Source organism: Schistocerca nitens, chromosome 2 (assembly GCF_023898315.1).
Source record: "Schistocerca nitens isolate TAMUIC-IGC-003100 chromosome 2, iqSchNite1.1, whole genome shotgun sequence".
Lineage (NCBI taxonomy): Eukaryota > Metazoa > Arthropoda > Insecta > Orthoptera > Acrididae > Schistocerca > Schistocerca nitens.
In genome coordinates, this window is record NC_064615.1 from 324,716,182 (window position 1) to 324,737,023 (window position 20,842).

Sequence of the window (20,842 nt, forward strand, 5' to 3'; positions counted from 1 at the left end):
GGAGAGCAGGAACATGGTCACTGCCAATGAGGTCAAGGACATTTGCGGTGATGCGCCCAAGGAGGTTGGGAGAGGCAAGGACCACATCAGGAGTGGTGTTGGATTCGGGTCGGGTGTGCTGATGCAGGGGAACCAGGTCTCCCTGGAGGGTGGTGAGAAACTGATGCCACCGCTGGCCGGGGCTGCTACGGTTTCTGGCTTATATAGGCATGATGACATCATCAGCAGCCAATCAGATAGACCCCACGTGGCGCGCGCGTAAGTCGACCCGGGGAGCTAGCGGAGCTATTGCCCGTGGCAGCACCGGTGACGTCAGGTGGCGCAAGGGGGCAGGCGCCACGTTTGAAACTGCCGCTCCCGCGTCGCGCATCTGTCTTTGCTTTCTTTCGATGTCCAACGCCCGCCCCCATGCCCTGCTGAGTGTGTACCCCTGGTCTCTGTTGAAACTGTTGTTGTTTAAACGAATCTCGGCCGCTTCCTTTATAACGGAGTCTCAATATGCAGATGCATGAATCAACACTTTTGTATTTTCGAATTGTATTTTATATCCGTTTTCTAGGCAATGCTCCGCTATGGCCAACTTGTCAAGCTCCCTTTGTTTTATATGGCGCTTGTCCTCAGTACAACGCTCCGCAACCGTGTGAATTGTTTGTCCGATATACACGCTGCCACATTCACAGGGTACACCACACACGCCAGACAGGGGTACACACTCAGCAGGGAACGAGGGGCGGGCATTGGACAACGAAAGAAAGCAAACACAGATGCGCGACGCGGGAGCGGCAGTTTCAAACGTGGCGCCTGCCCCTGGCGCCACCTGACGTCACCGGTGCTGCCACGGGCAATAGCTCCGCTAGCTGCCCGGGTCGACTTACGCGCGCGCGCCACCTGGGGTCTATCTGATTGGCTGCTGATGATGTCATCATGCCTATATAAGCCAGAAACCGTAGCAACCCCGGAAGTCAGTGAACTCCTGACGACGATGGCGGAGATGGTCCTCGAAAGCTCGAGGATTTTATTCGAAATGGCGCGTCTTGAAAACCGAGAACGTTTATTCATGTATGCCACCGCGAAAGACTCCGAGGATACACAGAACATCGTTCTGACCGCGACTGAGCACCGAGCGAGGTGGCGCAGTGGCTAGCGCATTGGACTCGCATTCTGGGGGGACGGCGGTTCAAACCCGCATCCGGCCATCCTGATTTAGGTTTTCTGTGATTTCTCTAAATCGCTTCAAACAAATGCTGGGATGGCTCCTTTGAACGGCCACGGCCGACTTCCTTCCCGATCCTTCCCTAATAAGATGGGATCGGTGACCTCGCTGTTTGGTCCCTTTCCCGAAACCAACCAACCAACCATGACTGACACCTACAATGTAATGAGGACATTGCACAGGTGCCATTAGTGGTCAAATACAACAGCGCAACGTGTAAGTAAGCTTTATTATCATCTGCATTTATATTCAAGCATGCATTTCTCGCGGTGTTTCCATATTTCTGCCCACCCCCTGTATAGGTGATGGATGCTGTATTGCAACGTTACTACCGCTCGAATGCTATGACGAGATTTACCCTGACTTTAAGGTTAATCACCGTGTCTACTATTCAAAGGAAAGGACGTTAGAGCTCAACGTCCCATCGACATTACGACTATTATAGACGAGTCACCAGCGCGAATTGCACAAAGATGGGGAATGAGATCGGCTCAGGTCTTGATAAAGGAAACGTCCCGGGATTCGCTTAATTGAAAAGGTTCCATTTGGCATTGCGGATCGCACCTCGCGAATAAGAGAGTTGGGTTGGGTTGTTTGGAGGAAGAGACCAAACTGCGATGTCATGGATCTCATCGGATTAGAGATGGTCGGGGAAGGAAGTCGGCCTCGTCCTTTCAAAGGAACCATCCCGGCATTTGCCTGGAGCGATTTAAGGAAATCACGGAAAACCTAAATCAGGACGACCGGACGCGGGATTGAACCATCGTCCTCCCGAATGCGAGTCCAGTGTCGTAACCACTGCGCCACCTCGCTCGGTCGCGAATAAGAATGCAGCGTCTTAACCACTGCACCAACTAATTCGGCATCTTTGCCATTTGCTTCAGAGATGCGCTGTAGTTAGGCCAGCCTATCCCACGGCTTATCCAGAACTGCAGGCTTTCTTCTCCTCTTTGAATCGTGGGAAAACGTGTCTCAGATAGGCATCGATAGGCTCACAGAGTTCTCGCCACATAAGCGCAAAATAGCCTTGCCCGTTAGTGATTGTAATACACGGCGTTAAGGGACAGACAGCATGGTTGCATCGCTTGTTTCAGAACTCTTTCACTGGAAGTGAATATGTCATCCCGTTTCTTGGATCGTAAAAGAAATTCAGAGCAGCTATATCGTTCTTGTGTGGTACAGTGCATGGTAAATATCGTTTTCATCAGACCACTGACTGTTAAAAACTTAATGATATCGCCTCTCATAAATACCTATTGCATGGTTCATTTATTATTCGAGTATTAAAAGCACTCAAAGAAAATTTGTCATTTAATCAGAACAGAAGTTATATATCCGAAGATTAATAGATTCTTCGTTGCTCATTTATAGATCTATTTCGTATTTAAGAAAGAAAATCATAAAACACAATTCGAAACATCCACAGTTTTGAACTTTTAACTTCCGCAAGTTATATTCATAATAATTTGTGGAAATAGTGGAATATTTACTTTTTACATTAGATTAGCTAGTAATTGTTGAACACCTTTCAAAAAATTTAATGGTCTCTTTCTTTTAGCTCTCTCACAAATAATGTGGGAGGGCTGTTTTCTAGCTCAAGCAGCGTGGCTGCAAAATTGAGAAGCCCCCCCCCCCCCCCCCCCCACACACACACCGGAATAAGAGATGAACGGAATTTTTGCTTCCTATATGGCATGGCTTAATGAAAGGCATAAGTTCTGCATCTTAATATTCGAAATATTAGACAATCTGGAACTATTACATTATATGAAACGTTGGAGAAGTGTATGCTAATGAACTTTTCTATAATTTGTTTCTATGTGTGAAATTTTTGGGTAATTTCAGATTACTTATTTACATAAATATAAGCAACATATTCAGTATATTTCAGAATCCAGTTCTCAACTGAGCGATGTGGTATTATAAGTAGTCAGCAGACTTAGCAGAACCACTATTTTATTGGCTTCTAGTTACGTTTCAATGGATGTGAAGCATTGACTCTTAGAAGCAACACAGCTACTGCTATATCATACAAAATTATAAGAAAGTTGAATGAGAATAATTAAAGTAATTCTAAATAAACATGCAAGATAGAAATTAACCAATTCTTGGGAAGACAAATCTGTTATTGACAATATAAAGAGCTTCTAAGCACTAGAGTGAGCCAGATCATCTTGATTCTGTTAACTACCATTGTTTATTATGACGGCTTCAATCGTCTGTCAGTGGTATGTAATATATATTTTTTTAATGATGTCTTCATAGTCACACGTTATGCCTTCTCAGTACACATTCTCTAATCGCCTTAAGGTTAATAAACGATGACATTATTCCACATTGTGTCCATGTATCGTTCTTGCTGTTGTGTTTACTGCCAAGAGAAAAAAGCATTATGTGGCAGTTTCTTAGAATTTACGTAACTATCAATTATCTATAACGAATTTAAAATGATGTTAATATCAGATAGTTGAGTAAACAAAGCACAAAAATTAGAGAGTCCAGCGAAAACTGGCATACTAATCATCACCAACAAGATCACAGAGTTTGGTGTTAACATCAATACAAGAATAATTATCAGCATTGATGGAAACGAAGTAGAAGAAAAGACTCATTTTGATTACCTTGGAAGCGTAGTTGTGAAAACAGGCAAAGAGGCGGCAGTTAAAAGGCGGATACAGAAAGCTAATGGCGTATTCATCCACCCATGAAAATATAGAAAAATAGTAATCAAGAACATGCTATACAACAGTTATGCGAAATGTATGCTACTCTATGGGCACAGAACGTCGAAACGTCCTGCCAAGTTAAAACTATGTGCTTGACTGCGACTCGAATCTGGGAACCTGTCTTTCGCGCGCAGTGCTCTTACCGACTGATTAAAATGAAAGGTTACGTAATTAAGTTTTTATTTGTTCTAAGGCGCATATCTGCAGTTCCGGTGCACAGTGAAATCCTCGGGTTGCAATTCCTATGCACGCCGCTAGAGGAGCCACAACACAACAAAATGGCGCTGGCTCCCCCCCCCCCTCCCCTCCCATTTACCAACGAGGTGCCCCATTTTGGTTTATTCCTCCAGCAAGGTACTACGGTACTGAGGCGTGGGAATTGCACTGCGAATTTCGATTGCAGCCTTGTACTTGTAAATAAACAAGACTTCGTTAGGTATCTTTATTTTTTCAAGGCGTTAAGTAAAACCTTATTGCTCCCCCTCGTATGCATGCAAGACTATCGACCAGCTCTCTGCTCCACTTCTGCCTGTATTTATTTTATATTTTCCAAAGTTCATAGATGTTCTCCTACATACCTTGCCGTCTAGCACGCCTGCAAGAAAGAGCATTGTGAGAAATGACACAGCCATAAGACAGGAAATTGTGTCCAGAATCAGTCTTTCACTCTACAGTGGAGTGTGAGTTCTTTAGTCTGTGGATCGGATGAAGACTCGAACCCAAAACCTTGTCTCTGGAGGCAATTCTCTTGCCAACTATCAAGGCACGATTCACGACCCTATGCAAAATCACTGAACATACCACCCACGTTTCATACACGTATCTGATGATGCGACAGAAGAAGAAACATTAATCGATGTAGAAGAGGTTGGGGATTCAGTATTAGAATCACAATTTGAAATAGGTTTGGAAGATTTCAAGTAAGGCAGAAGGGATGGAGAGCATTCCATCGAAATTTGTAAAATCACTGGGGGAAGTGGCAACCAAGCGACTATTCAAGTTGGTGTGTAGAATGTGATTCTGGTGACATACCATCAGACTTTCGGAAAATTACCATCCACACAGTTCCGAACATAGCAATAGCCGACAAGTGCGAGAATTATCGCACAATCAGCTTAACAACTCATGCATCCAAGTTGCTGACAGGAACAGTATACAGAAAAATTGAAAAGAAAATTTAGGATCTGTTAGATGACGATCAGTTTGACTTTAGGAAACGTAAAGGCATCAGAAAGGCGGTACTAACGTTGCAGTTGCTAATGGAGGCAAGACTGAAGAAAAGTCAAAGGGCGTTCACAGGTTTTGCCGACCTGGAAAAAGCGTTCGACAATGTAAAATGGTGCAAGATGTTTAAAATTTTGAGAAAAATAAGGGTAAGCATTTGGGAAAGACGGGTGGATGATATACATCATGTACAAGAATCAAGAGGGAAGAATAAGAGTGGAAAACCAGGAACGAAGTGCTGTGATTAAAAATGGTGTAAGACAGGGACGTGGTCATTCACCCCTACTCTTCAATCTAAACATCAAAGCAGCAGTCATGATAATAAAAGAAAGGTTCAAAAGTGGGATTAAAATCAAGATGAAAGGATGTCAACGATAAAATTCGCGGATTACACTGTTATCCTCTGATGGTGAAGACAAATTACAGTATCTTTGAATGGAATGAACAGTATAATGAGTACAGAATCTGGATTGAGAGTGAACCGAAGAAAGACGAAAGTAATGAGAAGTAGCAGAAATGAGAATGATGATAACGTTAACATCAGAGTTGGTGATCACAAAGTAGATGGAGTTAGGGAAATCTGCTGCCTAGGCAGAAAAATTACTCATGACAGACGAGCAACGAGGACACAAAAACAGACCAGAACTGGAAGAAAGGGCATTCCTGGCAAAGAGAGGTCTAGTAGTGTCTAAGAGGAAGAAATTTCTGAGAATGTACGTTTGCAGCACGGTATAGTGTCGTAGTGAAACACGGACTGTGGGAAAACTGGAACAGAAGGGAATTGAAGCATTTCAGATGTGGTGTTACAGAAGAATGTTCAAGATCAGGTGGACTGATAAGGAAAGGAATTAGGAGGTTCTGCGCAGAACCTGAGAGGAAAGGAATACATGGAAAACATTATCAAAAAGAAGGAACAGGATGATAGGACCTCTGTCAATACACCGGGGGATATCTTCCTGGAGGGTGCTGTTAATGGTAAAAACCGTACAGGATGACAGAGATTGGAATACAACTAGCAAATAATTGAGGATGTAGGTTGTAATTGCTACTCTGAAATGAAAAGGTTGGCACAGGCGAGGAATTCGTGGCAGGCTGCATAAAACCAGTCAAAAGAGTTACGACGCAGAAGAAAAACCTGTTGTCTTCGGCACGTCTTTTCTGTCAGATTGTTAGAGGTGATTTCATATCCAGCCCAGTAGAAAACTAATGGCGAATGATCAGCCAGTCTAGAGACGAAAAAGTTAAAATGCGATCAATAGAAGAAACACTAAGAGACTGATATGGTACGGCTGAGCGGTGAGAACATGTTGGACCGGATTGTAAGGCATAAGAGAACGCGACGCATCGTTGAGGGAGAATTGCTAGAGGATGGGAAAAACTTGCAGAAAGTTTCAGGAGTTGGTTAAGACAGAAGCAAGTGGCTGATCTTTTGATCTTTTGTAGATATAAATATTCCACTAAGAGCAAAAGGAGATGAAGAGGATGCGACACACGACACTCTGAAAAGGGCTCTGCGGCACGAGGGACAGAAAAATGAGGACTAACAAATTAGATGCAGTAATGAAATAAACTCGCTTCCAAACTGGTGATAAAATCTCTGATGCATGTGGTTTAGTTACTAGTGACGTTAAGCTTGTTTTCCATTTCCCAAAACAAAAGCCATGAAATAAGCAAAGATTTCAGCAAGACAGCGCATTGGGCTTATAGTCCCTACCTCTGCGCAGAATGATGACTTGGCTCACCCTTGCGCCATCCGTGTGTGTGTATGTGTGTGTGTGTTTGTGTGTGTGTGTGTGCTGACCTGACCTGATATCTGATGCGCCGGATTGTCCGTGCCTTTCTCCAGGCTGTCAGCGTTTGCCCAGGACCCTTCGCTGCAGAGCATTGATGCTTTCAGACTGTCCAATGCCAGGCGCTCAGGGTATACCATACGCTAAAAATGACGTTCCATGCAGTTCACATCACCATAAAACAAATGCAGTACGAACTAGCATGCAGTTCACAACAAAGAAAATAAAAGGAATTTTGAAAAAAGTTACGTCACTCACATACTATGAAACAATAAAAGTATCAAAATCTAATTCTATGGTGCAGTAAGAATCATTGAAATTACGTAACTATGAGCTCATGAAGTAAAACACTGTAGCTCATCGAACTGTTTAAGAAACATTCGTTTTACACTATGGCTCTAATCGATCATTTTCGATGTAAAAAGGACTCATACGCTACAGGCAGCCCTCCTAAGAAAAAGATAAACGATTTCATGCAGCGGTTCTTTAAAAATCTAAAAATACTTATAGTAAAGAAATATTAAGAGAATATTACTAGAACTGAGACAAATCGAAATATACATGCACATAGAAAAATATAAATTAGATGCACTGCACATAAGTAGAAAACATTTTGGAGCAGATTCATACATGTGTGTACAATGAAGTAAATGAACGTGTTCTCCTGGCGCTTATACAGCGTGACTGTAGCAATATACGGGGTGTTTCTACAGGGTGTTTCAAAAATGACCGGTATATTTGAAACGGCAATAAAAACTAAACGAGCAGCGATAGAAATACACCGTTTGTTGCAATATGCTTGGGACAACAGTACATTTTCAGGCAGACAAACTTTCGAAATTACAGTAGTTACAATTTTCAACAACAGATGGCGCTGCGGTCTGGGAAACACTATAGTACGATATTTTCCACATATCCACCATACGTAGCAATAATATGGCGTAGTCTCTGAATGAAATTACCCGAAACCTTTGACAACGTGTCTGGCGGAATGGCTTCACATGCAGATGAGATGTACTGCTTCAGCTGTTCAATTGTTTCTGGATTCTGGCGGTACACCTGGTCTTTCAAGTGTCCCCACAGAACGAAGTCACAGGGGTTCATGTCTGGCGAATAGGGAGGCCAATCCACGCCGCCTCCTGTATGTTTCGGATAGCCCAAAGCAATCACACGATCATCGAAATATTCATTCAGGAAATTAAAGACGTCGGCCGTGCGATGTGGCCGGGCACCATCTTGCATAAACCACGAGGTGTTCGCAATGTCGTCTAAGGCAGTTTGTACCGCCACAAATTCACGAAGAATGTCCAGATAGCGTGATGCAGTAATCGTTTCGGACCTGAAAAATGGGGCAATGATTCCTTTGGAAGACATGGCGGCCCAGACCAGTACTTTTTGAGGATGCAGGGACGATGGGACTGCAACATGGGGCTTTTCGGTTCCCCATATGCGCCAGATCTGTTTATTGACGAAGCCGTCCAGGTAAAAATAAGCTTCGTCAGTAAACCAAATGCTGCCCACATGCATATCGCCGTCATCAATCCTGTGCACTATATCGTTAGCGAATGTCTCCCGTGCAGCAATGGTAGCGGCGCTGAGGGGTTGCCGCGTTTGAATTTTGTATGGATAGAGGTGTAAACTCTGGCGCATGAGACGATACGTGGACGTTGGCGTCATTTGGACCGCAGCTGCAACACGGCGAACGGAAACCCGAGGCCGCTGTTGGATCACCTGCTTCACTAGCTGCGCGTTGCCCTCTGTGGTTGCCGTACGCGGTCGCCCTACCTTTCCAGCACGTTCAGCCGTCGCGTTCCCAGTCCGTTGAAATTTTTCAAACAGATCCTTTATTGTATCGCTTTTCGGTCCTTTGGTTACATTAAACCTCCGTTGAAAACTTCGTCTTGTTGCAACAACACTGTGTTCTAGGCGGTGGAATTCCAACACCAGAAAAATCCTCTGTTCTAAGGAATAAACCATGTTGTCTCCAGCACACTTGCACGTTGTGAACAGCACACGCTTACAGCAGAAAGACGACGTACAGAATGGCGCACCCACAGACTGCGTTGTCTTCTATATCTTTCACATCACTTGCAGCGCCATCTGTTGTTGAAAATTGTAACTACTGTAATTTCGAAAGTTTGTCCGCCTGAAAATGTACTGTTGTCCCAAGCATATTGCAACAAACGGTGTATTTCTATCGCTGCTCGTTTAGTTTTTATTGCCGTTTCAAATATACCGGTCATTTTTGAAACACCCTGTAAAAGGACTTAACAACTTTGAAAATACATGTAGATTTATTCATATCAATTACACACACGGTTTTTGCGTCATTTTTAGCACAGTACATCAAGTTTTTATCTTATAGCTAGAAAAGGTGAATGCAACTTCCATTGGATATGTGGCACACATCCCTTCTGAAGCCGATTTCTCGCCAAGCTCGTTGCAGCATGTCAGGCGTAACTCGTTCAATTGCCGTGTAGATTCTTATACTGAACTCTGCTAAAGTAACCGATACGGGTTCGCACGAACACGGTACCTTTGATGAATGTTCACAAGATGAAGCAAAAGGCGTTACATCCGGTGAACGCGCTGGAAATTAGTTACTGAGGAAACACCGGACGTCGGCAAGGTAGCATGTTAATGAGCCATCTTGCATGAAGTGTTACCTAGCATTCTTGGTCACTCTTGTCAGTCAGAGGAATTAAAAAATTTCGAGCGTATCTTAATACGCTATTACATTGGTTGTTTTCTCTTGGAAAAACTAAGGACTATAAACCTTGCTCTTGCTCAGTGCAAAAAAGATATTGCTTTCGGGCTATCACGAACATGTTCCAGGTTTGCCCTTAATCCTACAGTTGTGTTAATTAACTTTACCTACCTCTTAAGTGAAGATCCACCTCATCACAACAGCTTCCAATGAAATCCTCGTCTTTTCCAATAGATGTAACACATCCCCACAGAAGTCATTAAATCAACCTTTACCGTTTCTTTTAGTTCTTGCAGCACTGGTAGTTTTAACAGTTTGAGAAGAAAATGTCTTTTTAACACACGACAAAAAAGCCACTTGTGGGACGCCCAGCTCGCGATAAGCACGCCATGTCGATTTCGTAGGACTGTTAGTAAGGCCGGGCCTCGCTCCTTGTCCTACGACGTCGTTAGACACACGTGTTCGTCCTGAGGATTTTATACGTCTCACAGAGCATCCAATCTCTACATAACACTGTTACAGATGATAAACGGCAGATACACTGGAAGGATCTTTACCTAACCTGGTACGAAAATTGCTTTGCACAGTTATCACAGGGTTTGATTCGTCAAATCAAAACACAGAACAAGCACGCTCGAGACAAATGAGGACTGCTGTCTTCGCTACAACTGTCGCTACAGCTTGCGGTAGTGTGATTCGTACCAACGTATTATGTGAGCCAAAACTGATCAAGTCTATATGAAAAAGTTTCTACAAATTATCAAAATTGTAAATATCTTCGAGAAAATTCCTTTATTTCTATGAAGAATTGTCTTCTCATGAAGGGACAATTCTATTACGTCTGAGAGCTCAAATCAAAACAGAAATCTGATACAAGTTGTCAACAAAATTCAAATGGCTCCAAGTACTATGGGACTTAACATCTGAGGTCATCAGTCTCCTAGACGTAGAACTACTTAAACCTAACTAACCTGAGGACATCACACACATCCATGCACGAGGCAGGATTCGAATCTGCGACCGTAGCAGCAGCGCGGGTCCGGACTGAAGCGCCTAGAACCGCTCGGCCACTACGGCCGGCAAGTTGTCAACAGGTATGCGCATATTTATAGAGAGTAACTACAACAATTTCATAATTTTCACACTCAAAAGATTCGAGTGAAACACACAAACTTAAATCAGTTAGTTGTTTTAAAATGAAAGACTTTCGCAGTAGATTGATTGATTTCCTTAATTCAGAGAGGGCGGAAGAATATAATCGACAGTGTGTTCAGTTACTGCAGTTTGAAATCCTACGTCCCGCTTCCGAGATATTCAGAGACTGCCGCTGTTATGCATGCGTCCATTTCCGTCCGGTGACGGTTAAAATGTGCATCGTACAAACGCATTTAGAGAAGGTTGTAATAAAACGATACCGACAAACGTCGAGGAGATGTAGAGGATGTACTGAGGCATGAACTGAACACAGGATCCTATGTCCATAAAAGTCAACCAACGCTGCTATCGAGCGTCGAAATTATAGTTGCCAAAGCTCGCCGCTGAGACACTCCTTCGACAGCAAACGTGGGTTTGCATCCTCTGCAGCAGTGGTCGCCAAACTTATGAAGCTTCTTAACCACCGTACTGTTTTTAAATCATACTGTGATCTACCAAAAGAAACTAGGACAGAAATAAGAACTTTAAAAATATCGTGTATTTGTTTATTACCTATAAACATACATTTGTAGTAAAAAAGAAGTGAATTTTAGCCACACTTTACACATAAGAGAAAGAAATTGAAATTGAATAGCACGTAAGAAAGAAATTGAAGTGCACTTAGTAATAAATTACAAATGTAAAAACAGATATTTTTTCAAACTTATTAACTTTAATGAAAAGGATGGCGCTCTTTTTATCATCAACAAGTAATTCTAATGTTGGGAGAGTAGGCATTGGCTGCCATTTGAATTCAGTTGTCCAAATGTTCATCAGTCAGTCTGTTGCTGCACCTTGCTTCTTTTTTTTAAATTTCATGCTGGAAAAAGAAACCTCACAATAAATATGTATATCTGAACATCGCCTTCACTTTGAGACCAATGTGTACCAAATTTGGTATTTTTCTTTAGGAGAAAGCGACCAAATACTTTCAGAACTCGAAGAAAGCGATTTTAAATACAAATTATTTTGGAAAACAATTAGCAGCATTGTCTTTTTGAAAATCAGAATGTTCCATGGCACAAGTTTCACCATTAATCTCTATAAAAGGTGATTTGACAAACTGCACAACTGAAATGATTTTGAAATCTTGGAAGCGTTTGTTGAACTAACTTCTCAAATACGAAAGAATTTCCAAGTACTGTTTGCCAATGTAAAGAGGCGTTGAAGAGCCTTGCTCATCAAGGGTCTGTTTCAAGCAGGCAAAGTGTTTCTATTCATCTTGGATGAGATTTTCTTTGCCATAGTTCCAGCATCTGAAATAGTTCCCCCTTTACCTTTATTCTTACCTTGAAGCTGAAAGTTAAGAATATTCAATTTTACTGTGATGTCTGCGAAAAATCAAAATCCTGCAGCCAAACAGGATCTTCTAGTTCATGGAAGGATTCGCCTTAGTCTTTCAAAAATTATGCTAAGGCAGGAAGCATATCTTTAAAATGTTGTAAAACTCTGGCTCTCCTAAGTCAACGAACTGCCTTGTGAAGCATCACATCACCATACTGGCAGCTTAGTTCATCAGTCAGCTGCTCTGAACAAAAGTCTTTGAATTGCATGTGATCTAACTTGATTCAGTTCTTTTATGACTATTTTCACTACATTGCTCATACTAAAAAACTTTCCACACAGAGACTGCTGCTATATTACACAATGATAAGACTGCAATTTCTGAAAGCTGTTGCCTTTATAACGCAAGGCTATGAACTCCTTCCTTCCGCCTACCGTTGCAGGAGCTCCATCAATTGGTAAGGCCACCAACATTTTTACACGAATATTTTCAGAGTTAGTAAGATCTCAAATTGCTAAAAGTATGTCCTGTCCCGTAGTGCGTGCTGTTAGTGGTATATTCCTTACCAGATCCTCTACTATTCCGAAATTAACAAAGCCACTCTTGCAAAAACAGCCAACTGGGCACCTATATCGCCCTATTCGTCACGTTGTAGAGAAAAATAGCTGCAAGCAACAAAAGTCAAAATTCATAACAGCAACCGCAAACCATAACTGCAAACCTCTATAGATTTAATAGAAGGCGTTATGTCAGATTTATTTTTGAAACTATCAAATAGTGAATATGCAGCTTCTAAAAACGCAGTTTTGATCAATTTACGGGCTTTGTACGGTTTCTTATTCTTTGCAGTAATTTTTGAAAATCGAAATGATGCCTCAGTTGTTGCTTTATTCCTGTCTAATGGTTTCAGAAATGCAGATTGTTGAGCATTAAGTTTGGATTTTACTTGCCTTCTTTTCCCTTTAATTAGAGCAGAATCCCGTGGGAAATCCTTTTCAATCCCTCAGTGAACGGCTTCGATGCGACGTTCGATGTTCCCTCTTTTCCCAAGTGATACACTTGCTCAGCACAGTAAACATGCGTAATTGTCCACCTGGGTAAAGAAGTAATCTGTTTCCCATTCCGTATGAAAGTGATAAGTTTTTGGATGTCAAACACCTTTCAGACGTCTAATTTCCAAACTTATTTTATTTGGCTACCGGTTTCGGCGATTTACCACGCGATCTTCAGGCCCCTGACCGACGTGTAGGAAGGTTTCCCCTCTGTTCTGGTCAAAATAGGAGCTAGCATTCAAATACTGATATCTGTAGATTCCTGCTTGGTATAGCGATCGCTTCAACTGGTATCTGCGCGTTGTGGGATCCTTACCAGATGGGACTGACGGAGTACATCGAAAAACTTCAAAGAAAGGCAGCGCCTTTTGTATTATCGTCAAATATGGGAGAGAGTGTCACAGAAATGATACAGGATTTGGGCTGGACATCATTAAAAGAAAGGCGTTTTTCGTTGCGACGGAATCTTCTCACTAAATTCCAATCACCAACTTTCTCCTCCGAATGCGAAAATATTTTTTTGACACCAGTCTACATAGGGAGGAACGATCCCCACGATAAAATAAGGGAAATCAGAGCTCGTACGGTGAGATATAGGTGTTCATTCTTTCCGCGTGCTATACGAGATTGGAATAAAAGAGAATTGTGAAGGTGGTTGGATGAACCCTCTGCCAGGCACTGAAATGTGATTTGCAGAATATCCATGTAGATGTTGAATGCTGGCCTCTATTTTGACCAGAACCGAGGTGGAGTCTTCCTACACGTTGGATAGGGGCCTCAAAATGGCGTAATAAATCGCCGAAAGTGGTAACCAAACTAAATAAGTTTGGAAATTAGACGGCTGAAAGGTGTCTGATTTGACATCCTGTAGCAAACAGCCGAGACCCGCTACCATCTCTGAAAAGATGGCCGTACAAGAGACTTGATAAATTTTTTGCTTGAAAAGGCGCCATCGTAAGAACAAACTTAGCTTATTATCACTGTGTAAATCAAAGTATCCACGTCAGCAAATGGTATACACACGAAAAACGTTAAGACACATCCGCATAAGCCGCGCCAAAGAAAAGAGGTTCGGCGCAGCGCGGCGCGCCGGTGTGCAAGGCAAAACCGCGCCGCTTTGCGCAGAAACGAACAAGTTCCGCGCTGTTCGGTACATCAAATGAAAGCGTTCGTTCGTGCGCTTTCTTTTTGGTCAGCGTTTGTCGTTTTCCACTCTAACTGAAGCGCACGTGCACGCGCACACACGCATACATTGGAACATTGCCGCGCACCTACCAACACTCTCTCCATTCTGCGCAGCTCTGCCTCGGTCTGCGCCTTTCTATGCTGCTCTGCCCAGCGCGTTCGGTTTGTACAACTTCGCACGTATAAATCAACTGCGAGATTGACAATATAGTAATCTTGACTGACAGTGGCAGTTGTGAGCGTGGTCTGAGCCCACAGTGAAGCAATCCAGGTTAGTCAACCTGAGCGCTACAACGATCTACCTAAACCGTCCCCGCGAGCAACTAGTAGCTCGCGATCGACGGTTTGGCGATCATTTCTCTACACTGTAGCGTTCACAGTGTAGTTATGATACGAGGACGCGACTGACGCCGTCTAACGCAGAGGCTGTTGATAGAATGAAGGCTTTCACGACCGGCTGATACTGCTGCCGATAAACCTTTCGAGGTATAATGTCGTGGTCCACGAAACTCCTCTTTTCTTAACGTTTCGTCCTGAGCTGCGCTGGAGATTTTCAGATGCGTTGCTCCTCCGTTGGGTGGACAAGACTCAACGGAGGAGCAACGCCTGTGAAGATGTCCAGCGCAGCTCAGGACGAAACGTTAGGAACAGAGGAGTTTCGTGGGCCACGACTTTATACCCTGAAAGGTTCATCAGCAGCAAAACAGAACGTTGTTAAGCCCACTGCGAGGAGCTCTGCTTGCGGCAAGTCAGCATACGAACTCACGCTTGCTCCCGAAATGGGTACAGCCTAGCAGCAAGCTTTGGTCCCTGTTACACTGGACCGATCGCGTACGACTTTTTCGTTCCTTCAGGTGATGATGGTCTTAAGGCTACATCCTAAAGTTAATAAGGAACGTATTTTTATACAAAACGTATTTTTATACAACACAAAGCTGGTTACATGATGCTACAAATAGCTTGTTGAAACAGGGAATGGCTTTGGCTCTATGCTGAGACTAATGGCCAGTACCTTCCCAGACTGTGCTTCTTTCAGTCCTAGATGTGCATTTATACCTCGCAAGCTACCTTACTGGGTGTGGTAAATGGAATTTCCATGTACCACTGTCACTCCACCTCCTTTCCTGCTCCGATCGCCAATAATTCACCGGAAGCACGACTGTTGATAAGCCTCCGTGTCAGCTCGAATCTTTTCACGATGTATGCGTTGGAGGAAGCAATTCATTTATATTCATTGGCATTTGGCCACCGCCATACAGCCATTCATCACATTTACGAAGTATCTTTCTTAATAGTTCCTATACACTTTGCGAACTGATATTTTCTTAAAATTGGGGTATAAATAAATGATGGATACAAGTCACCACTAAAACTACTCACAAAAAAGATAACATGACATACAAAACTCCAAACCCGATGCACACAGTGTCTCTATACAGTAAGGTCCTCTAATTTAAGGGGTTGAACGTCACATTTAACACTAGTGTACTCTGCTGGGTTGACAATAACACTACAGCCGACGTTGGAAGAGAAATCTTTGATTTGACCAATGCGCCGATAATGGATTTTCGTTATCTTGTATCTGGTACACGAGAACAGTAGACGACCACGTCTCCATTTTCATTGCATAAATCACATTATGGAGATTCCTTCAATCCTACTCTGAACAGATGGTTTGGGAATGTCCCATGGTTTAAGCTTATGCGCTTAGCCATTGTTATGAATCGTCCGCTCCTATCCCACTCAGTAAACATTGGGATAACGCTATTTTGATTACAACTGGCCATATTGTACCCCTTTTCATATCTTGGTCGAATCCCATTGCATTTGCAAGTCGTTTCTCGCTTTTTCACTGATTAAGCTCAGCATTTTTTGATAAGAAAGTCAATCATTTAGGATTTCCCCTAAGTTCATTGCTCGCTTCCCTAAACTGTCTCCTATTTCATTAAGAAGGATGCCCCCTGTGGCATGGAATCTACAAGAAATCTGTTACTATTCCTGCTAGCTTATTTGTTTGTAGCGACTTTTAATTAATAACGTCTATAATTACAGGCGACGCACTTTCGATACGTTTTGGTTTTTTTAGGGCTTTTAGTACACTTATGGAATCGGTTAATACCACCATAATCCTTCGTGTGCAAGATGTACCATATTTTACTGCTTCCATAACTGCGATTGCTTCCGCGCAATAGATTGTTGCCTCCTAAGGTACAGAATATAGGATTTTCTGTAGGGTTGTGTATTGCACGTCGTACTATCGCTGTCGGTAGTCTTGGATCCATCCGTATACATCTTTGTCGAATTCAGGAAAATCATCATGAGCAAAATGTTGATTTCGGTCTTAAGAACTGGAAAATCTTTATATTGTTCGATATTATCAAATATTACTACATTTACTTCAATTGGGCTAGCGATTGTTGTTAAGACCTCGTATTTCTTTTTATTTTCATATAAGGGTCCGCGATTCAAGAGATTTCATAATCAGTGGCTTTCTTCTGTTTCCAGATAAATAATTAAATTTTTCGATGTCTACCATTGATTATAAGCTACCCAGTCAGTGAAATTCGCTTCAAAATGAATTTATCCGCAAGTTTTTGCCTTCTGATACTCAGTGGTGGTTCCCCTGCCTCAGTAAGGAGAGATTCGTACAGTGGATAGCATGGCTGCAGTGCATATTCGAAAAAGGCGATATTGAAGTTTGCAGAGCTTCTATATTGAAATTCCTGACCCCATCATGGTTAAAATACCCATCCATTATCCAACATTGATCGTACAAGGGTTCTATACAAGTTGAGCAGAATTTTCGATTGTATTCCCGAGCATATGCCGGCCACACATTGTGTGCATTCACAGTGCATTCACCGTTGTTTCTATCTTAGAAGAAATATCATTTATGTTAGGTCTCATCGTTAGTGTCGAGTCAGTTCTCATGCCTAGAAACTTAGCTTGACTCCTGAACTAGATATTTATTCCACCAACTCTGATACTGTCCGGGCAATCTGGACCTCTTCTTCGCGTAAAAATAACCATCGATGATTTCTCCGGTGTTCGCTCCTGGTCATCCTCTTTCAATAGGATTCTAAGTATTGGTACAGCATGATCCATAATTTCTTTTGCTGATTTCACCGAATAAGATTCGAATACAGGGAAAGATCGTAAGAGATTTGTAAGGTTGATACTCATGACTAGAAAAATTTTTCAATGTCTCGCGTATACACTATGTACAGGAGAGGCCTCAGGATGGCTCACTGAGGGAGACCATTGTCGACTAATTGAGGCCCGATGGGTTTACTGTTGTAGTTAACAAAGATCCTTCTTTCTGAGAGCAAAGATTTAATTCAACAGTTCAGTTTCAGAGTTAAACCGGTTAAACTAGTTTTATTTTTCAATAATGTGAGTTTCACATTGTCATAGGCCTCAGCTGTATCAAAGAACACCGAAAACGGGAAGAATTTGTTCAAAAATGTCCACTGAATGCCAGTTGTCAAAATCCCTATGTTCTGAATAACACTCTTTCCTTTCCGAAATCCAAATTGGGCCATGGGAAAAATTTTTTTCTCCCCATTCAGCACCATTCTAGTCTGTTTTTAACCATTCTTTCAAGCGTCTTTGATAAACATGAAAAAAGTGCAATCTGTCTGTAAGACAACGGGTTTAGAGAATGTTTGCTTTGTTTAAGAATAGATATTAAAATCTGCGTCGTCGGTTCCTGAGATACTGGACTAAGCATCCATTTTTCATTGTACAACCTTCTGTAGTATAGAAAGTTCCTCGGATGGCAAGTTTCGGATCATGCTATGATGTTTTCCATCGATACGAGGTGCTGTATTTGGTGAACTGCGTAAAGCATTAATCAACTCTTTTTTTCTGTAGAAGGGAAACACAATTCATGCTCGGTTTGATCGTCATTTAAGCAAACATCGTTGCGGGTTGAAGGTGGTGCAACACTGTCCAAGAAGGGCTCTAACCAAAACCTTTTTTTCCTCGAAGAATTTTTTTATTTGATTTCTCATTTCTACATCTGATATTTTGCCAGACCTCTGTTATGCTGGCATCTTTTTTGTTGACTAAAAGTATTGAATTCAACTTTCCGTCCTGCATACCTCCAAAACTTTCTTGTTGTTACTTCTGTTCGCTTGCAATGTAAAAATTTTTCTAAAGTTGGCGTCTTTCTTTGCAACAGAGCTAATCTCCTTGCTATGGCCCTGGTTCAGTTTATGTTCCATCACACAACTGTCAGTCGCTTGCCTTCGTTGCTGCTTCTTAAAGGAAGCAATTAGCTGCACGTTCTGTTAGTGACGCGAACTTCCCATACCGAACAGTTCCGTTCGGAATATTTAAATCGTCTTATTTCTTGCATTATAATTTCTTAACTTCCTAATTTGCTTTTATAACATTCTATATAGCAGTGAGGTTTGTGTACTGATAGCGACTATATTAACATCTAATATTCGTAAATATAGGGTAATGGTCCGATTCTAAAAAAATCCTGGAGTACTTGCCACGCAGACATTACTGCAATGCAAGGGGAGCTTTGCGTTAAGTCTAACGCAGATTTTCCCCTCGCAGGAGCCATAACCGTTGTTGGAGAGTCATCATTCATAGCAGTCATCGATATATTACCCAACAATACAAGAACTGATCCGCACATTCTCTCATTAAACGCGCAGCCCCAGGTGATGTGAGCATTATAGTCTCTGCATAATACGAGGTGCGACAATAAAGTAATGAGACTGATGTGAAAAAAATGTTGCTTACCGTTTTAGTCAAGTTTAGTGTTGTCCCCTTCAAAGTAGTTCCCTTCTGACTGCACACACTTTTTCCAGCGCTTCTGCCATTGATGGTAACATTTCTGGAACTCATCTTCTGTAATATCCTCCAAGACCCTCGCCACAGCTTTTTGGACATCTTGTGTTGTTTGAAAATGGTGTCCCTTGACTGCCGTTTGGACTCTTGGAAATAGAAAAAAAGTCGCACGGAGCGAAATCTGGTGGATAAGGTGGTTGTGGTAGTACTGAAATTTGTTTTGAGGTTAAAAATTTCTGTACTGACAGAGCAGTACTGGATGGCTCATTATCGTGATGCAGAATCCAATTATCAGCAATGTTGGCACGGACACGAACTCTTTTACAAAGTCTTTCTAAAATTTCTTTGTAGTAATATTGGTTAACTGTTTGTCCAGGAGTCACACACTCTTTATGAATCAAAGTAGACAAGCATGCATGTCACTTTTGACTTTGACATGCGAGCTTTTTTCCACTAAACATTTTATGCCAACGATAAACTTGAGCTCTTGACATAACCTTCTCGCTAAAAGGGTTCTGAAGCTTACAACGCAAAAAGAAATGGCATACCGTTGCGCAATATTATGCGGTTCCATTTCCGTGACGAGAGACACAAACACGTGTTAACTTATTACAGCACAACTCACGACTGAGCAGTTACATCGATGTGCCACTTGCACTAGAAGCACCTTATAGACCTAGGTCAAAGATATTGTGCCTATGCAAGCCTGCAGGGTTGCCACATCTTGCAAAGAAAATAAAAAATCAGTCTCATTACTTTGTTGTCGCACCTCGTATGTACGGTGGTTCTATCTGTTGAAACAAAGCCTCCCACTGGGTGTTCCAGAATTTTTGAAGGAATGTACAATGTTACAGAAGAAATTAGCATATTGTCTAATTCAGCACTGCTTGGAATGGCAAATTATACAAATTTAAGACTGCTGGTTGGTGGATTATATTCTCTCTGACCAGAGTTGCTACTACTCCTCTTCCATAATCTCTGTCAACCTTATACGAAATATAGCCTTTGGCTAAAAATTGTTTATTCGACTGGAGCCATGTTTCCGACTGCAGCAGCCGCTACGAAGCTCTGCTGTAACTATCTGAAAAAACTTACTTTATCTGAAATAACCGATTAAATGTTTCAATGTAAAATGTTTAACCCCATAACGCGATTAAATGTTTCAAGGTAAAATGTTTAACCCCATAACGTGATATTAGCAGGTTATCAATCGACGATTTTATTAATGATGGTGGTATGTTTCCTTCAGTTCGTATTTTCTCTATCCAGTTAAGAACTACGCTCCTGCAGAGAAGAGTTTGGGTCTCCAAATATATCACAATACTCGAAAATAAGGAGTGTTCCAAAATTGTACAACATACTGCACTCAGCAGTATAGGCCTGTAGATTTGTGCATCTGTTCGACGGCCTTTCTTGGAAACGGGAATGACCTGCGCGTCAATATGAAGTTAGGCACTTAGTACGAAATACTAGGACAGAATAAATACCCTTACCAGGCATAAATACTTTGCAGTCGTTATTTTCCTAATGTATGCTAACAACCAGCTACGTTAGGTTCTGTCGTTGAACTGCATGCTTTCAAAACTATTACCATTATTTCATAGTCCTCTCATCTGCGGTGTTAGATTCTACGTGTATTTTAAGATCTGTGACTGCTGGC

General features: G+C 42.0%; 1 protein-coding gene across 1 annotated transcript in view; it reads right to left on the bottom strand.

The window, feature by feature from the left end:
- The window catches only part of LOC126234389 (cyclic nucleotide-gated cation channel beta-1), a 181,330-nt gene that overhangs the window by 85,339 nt on the left and 75,149 nt on the right, over nt 1-20,842 (bottom strand). The window contains exon 2 of the mRNA XM_049943076.1: nt 6,970-7,096. Within this exon, the coding sequence (XP_049799033.1) occupies nt 6,970-7,096 (127 nt within the window). The remainder of the gene's footprint in view (nt 1-6,969; nt 7,097-20,842) is intronic.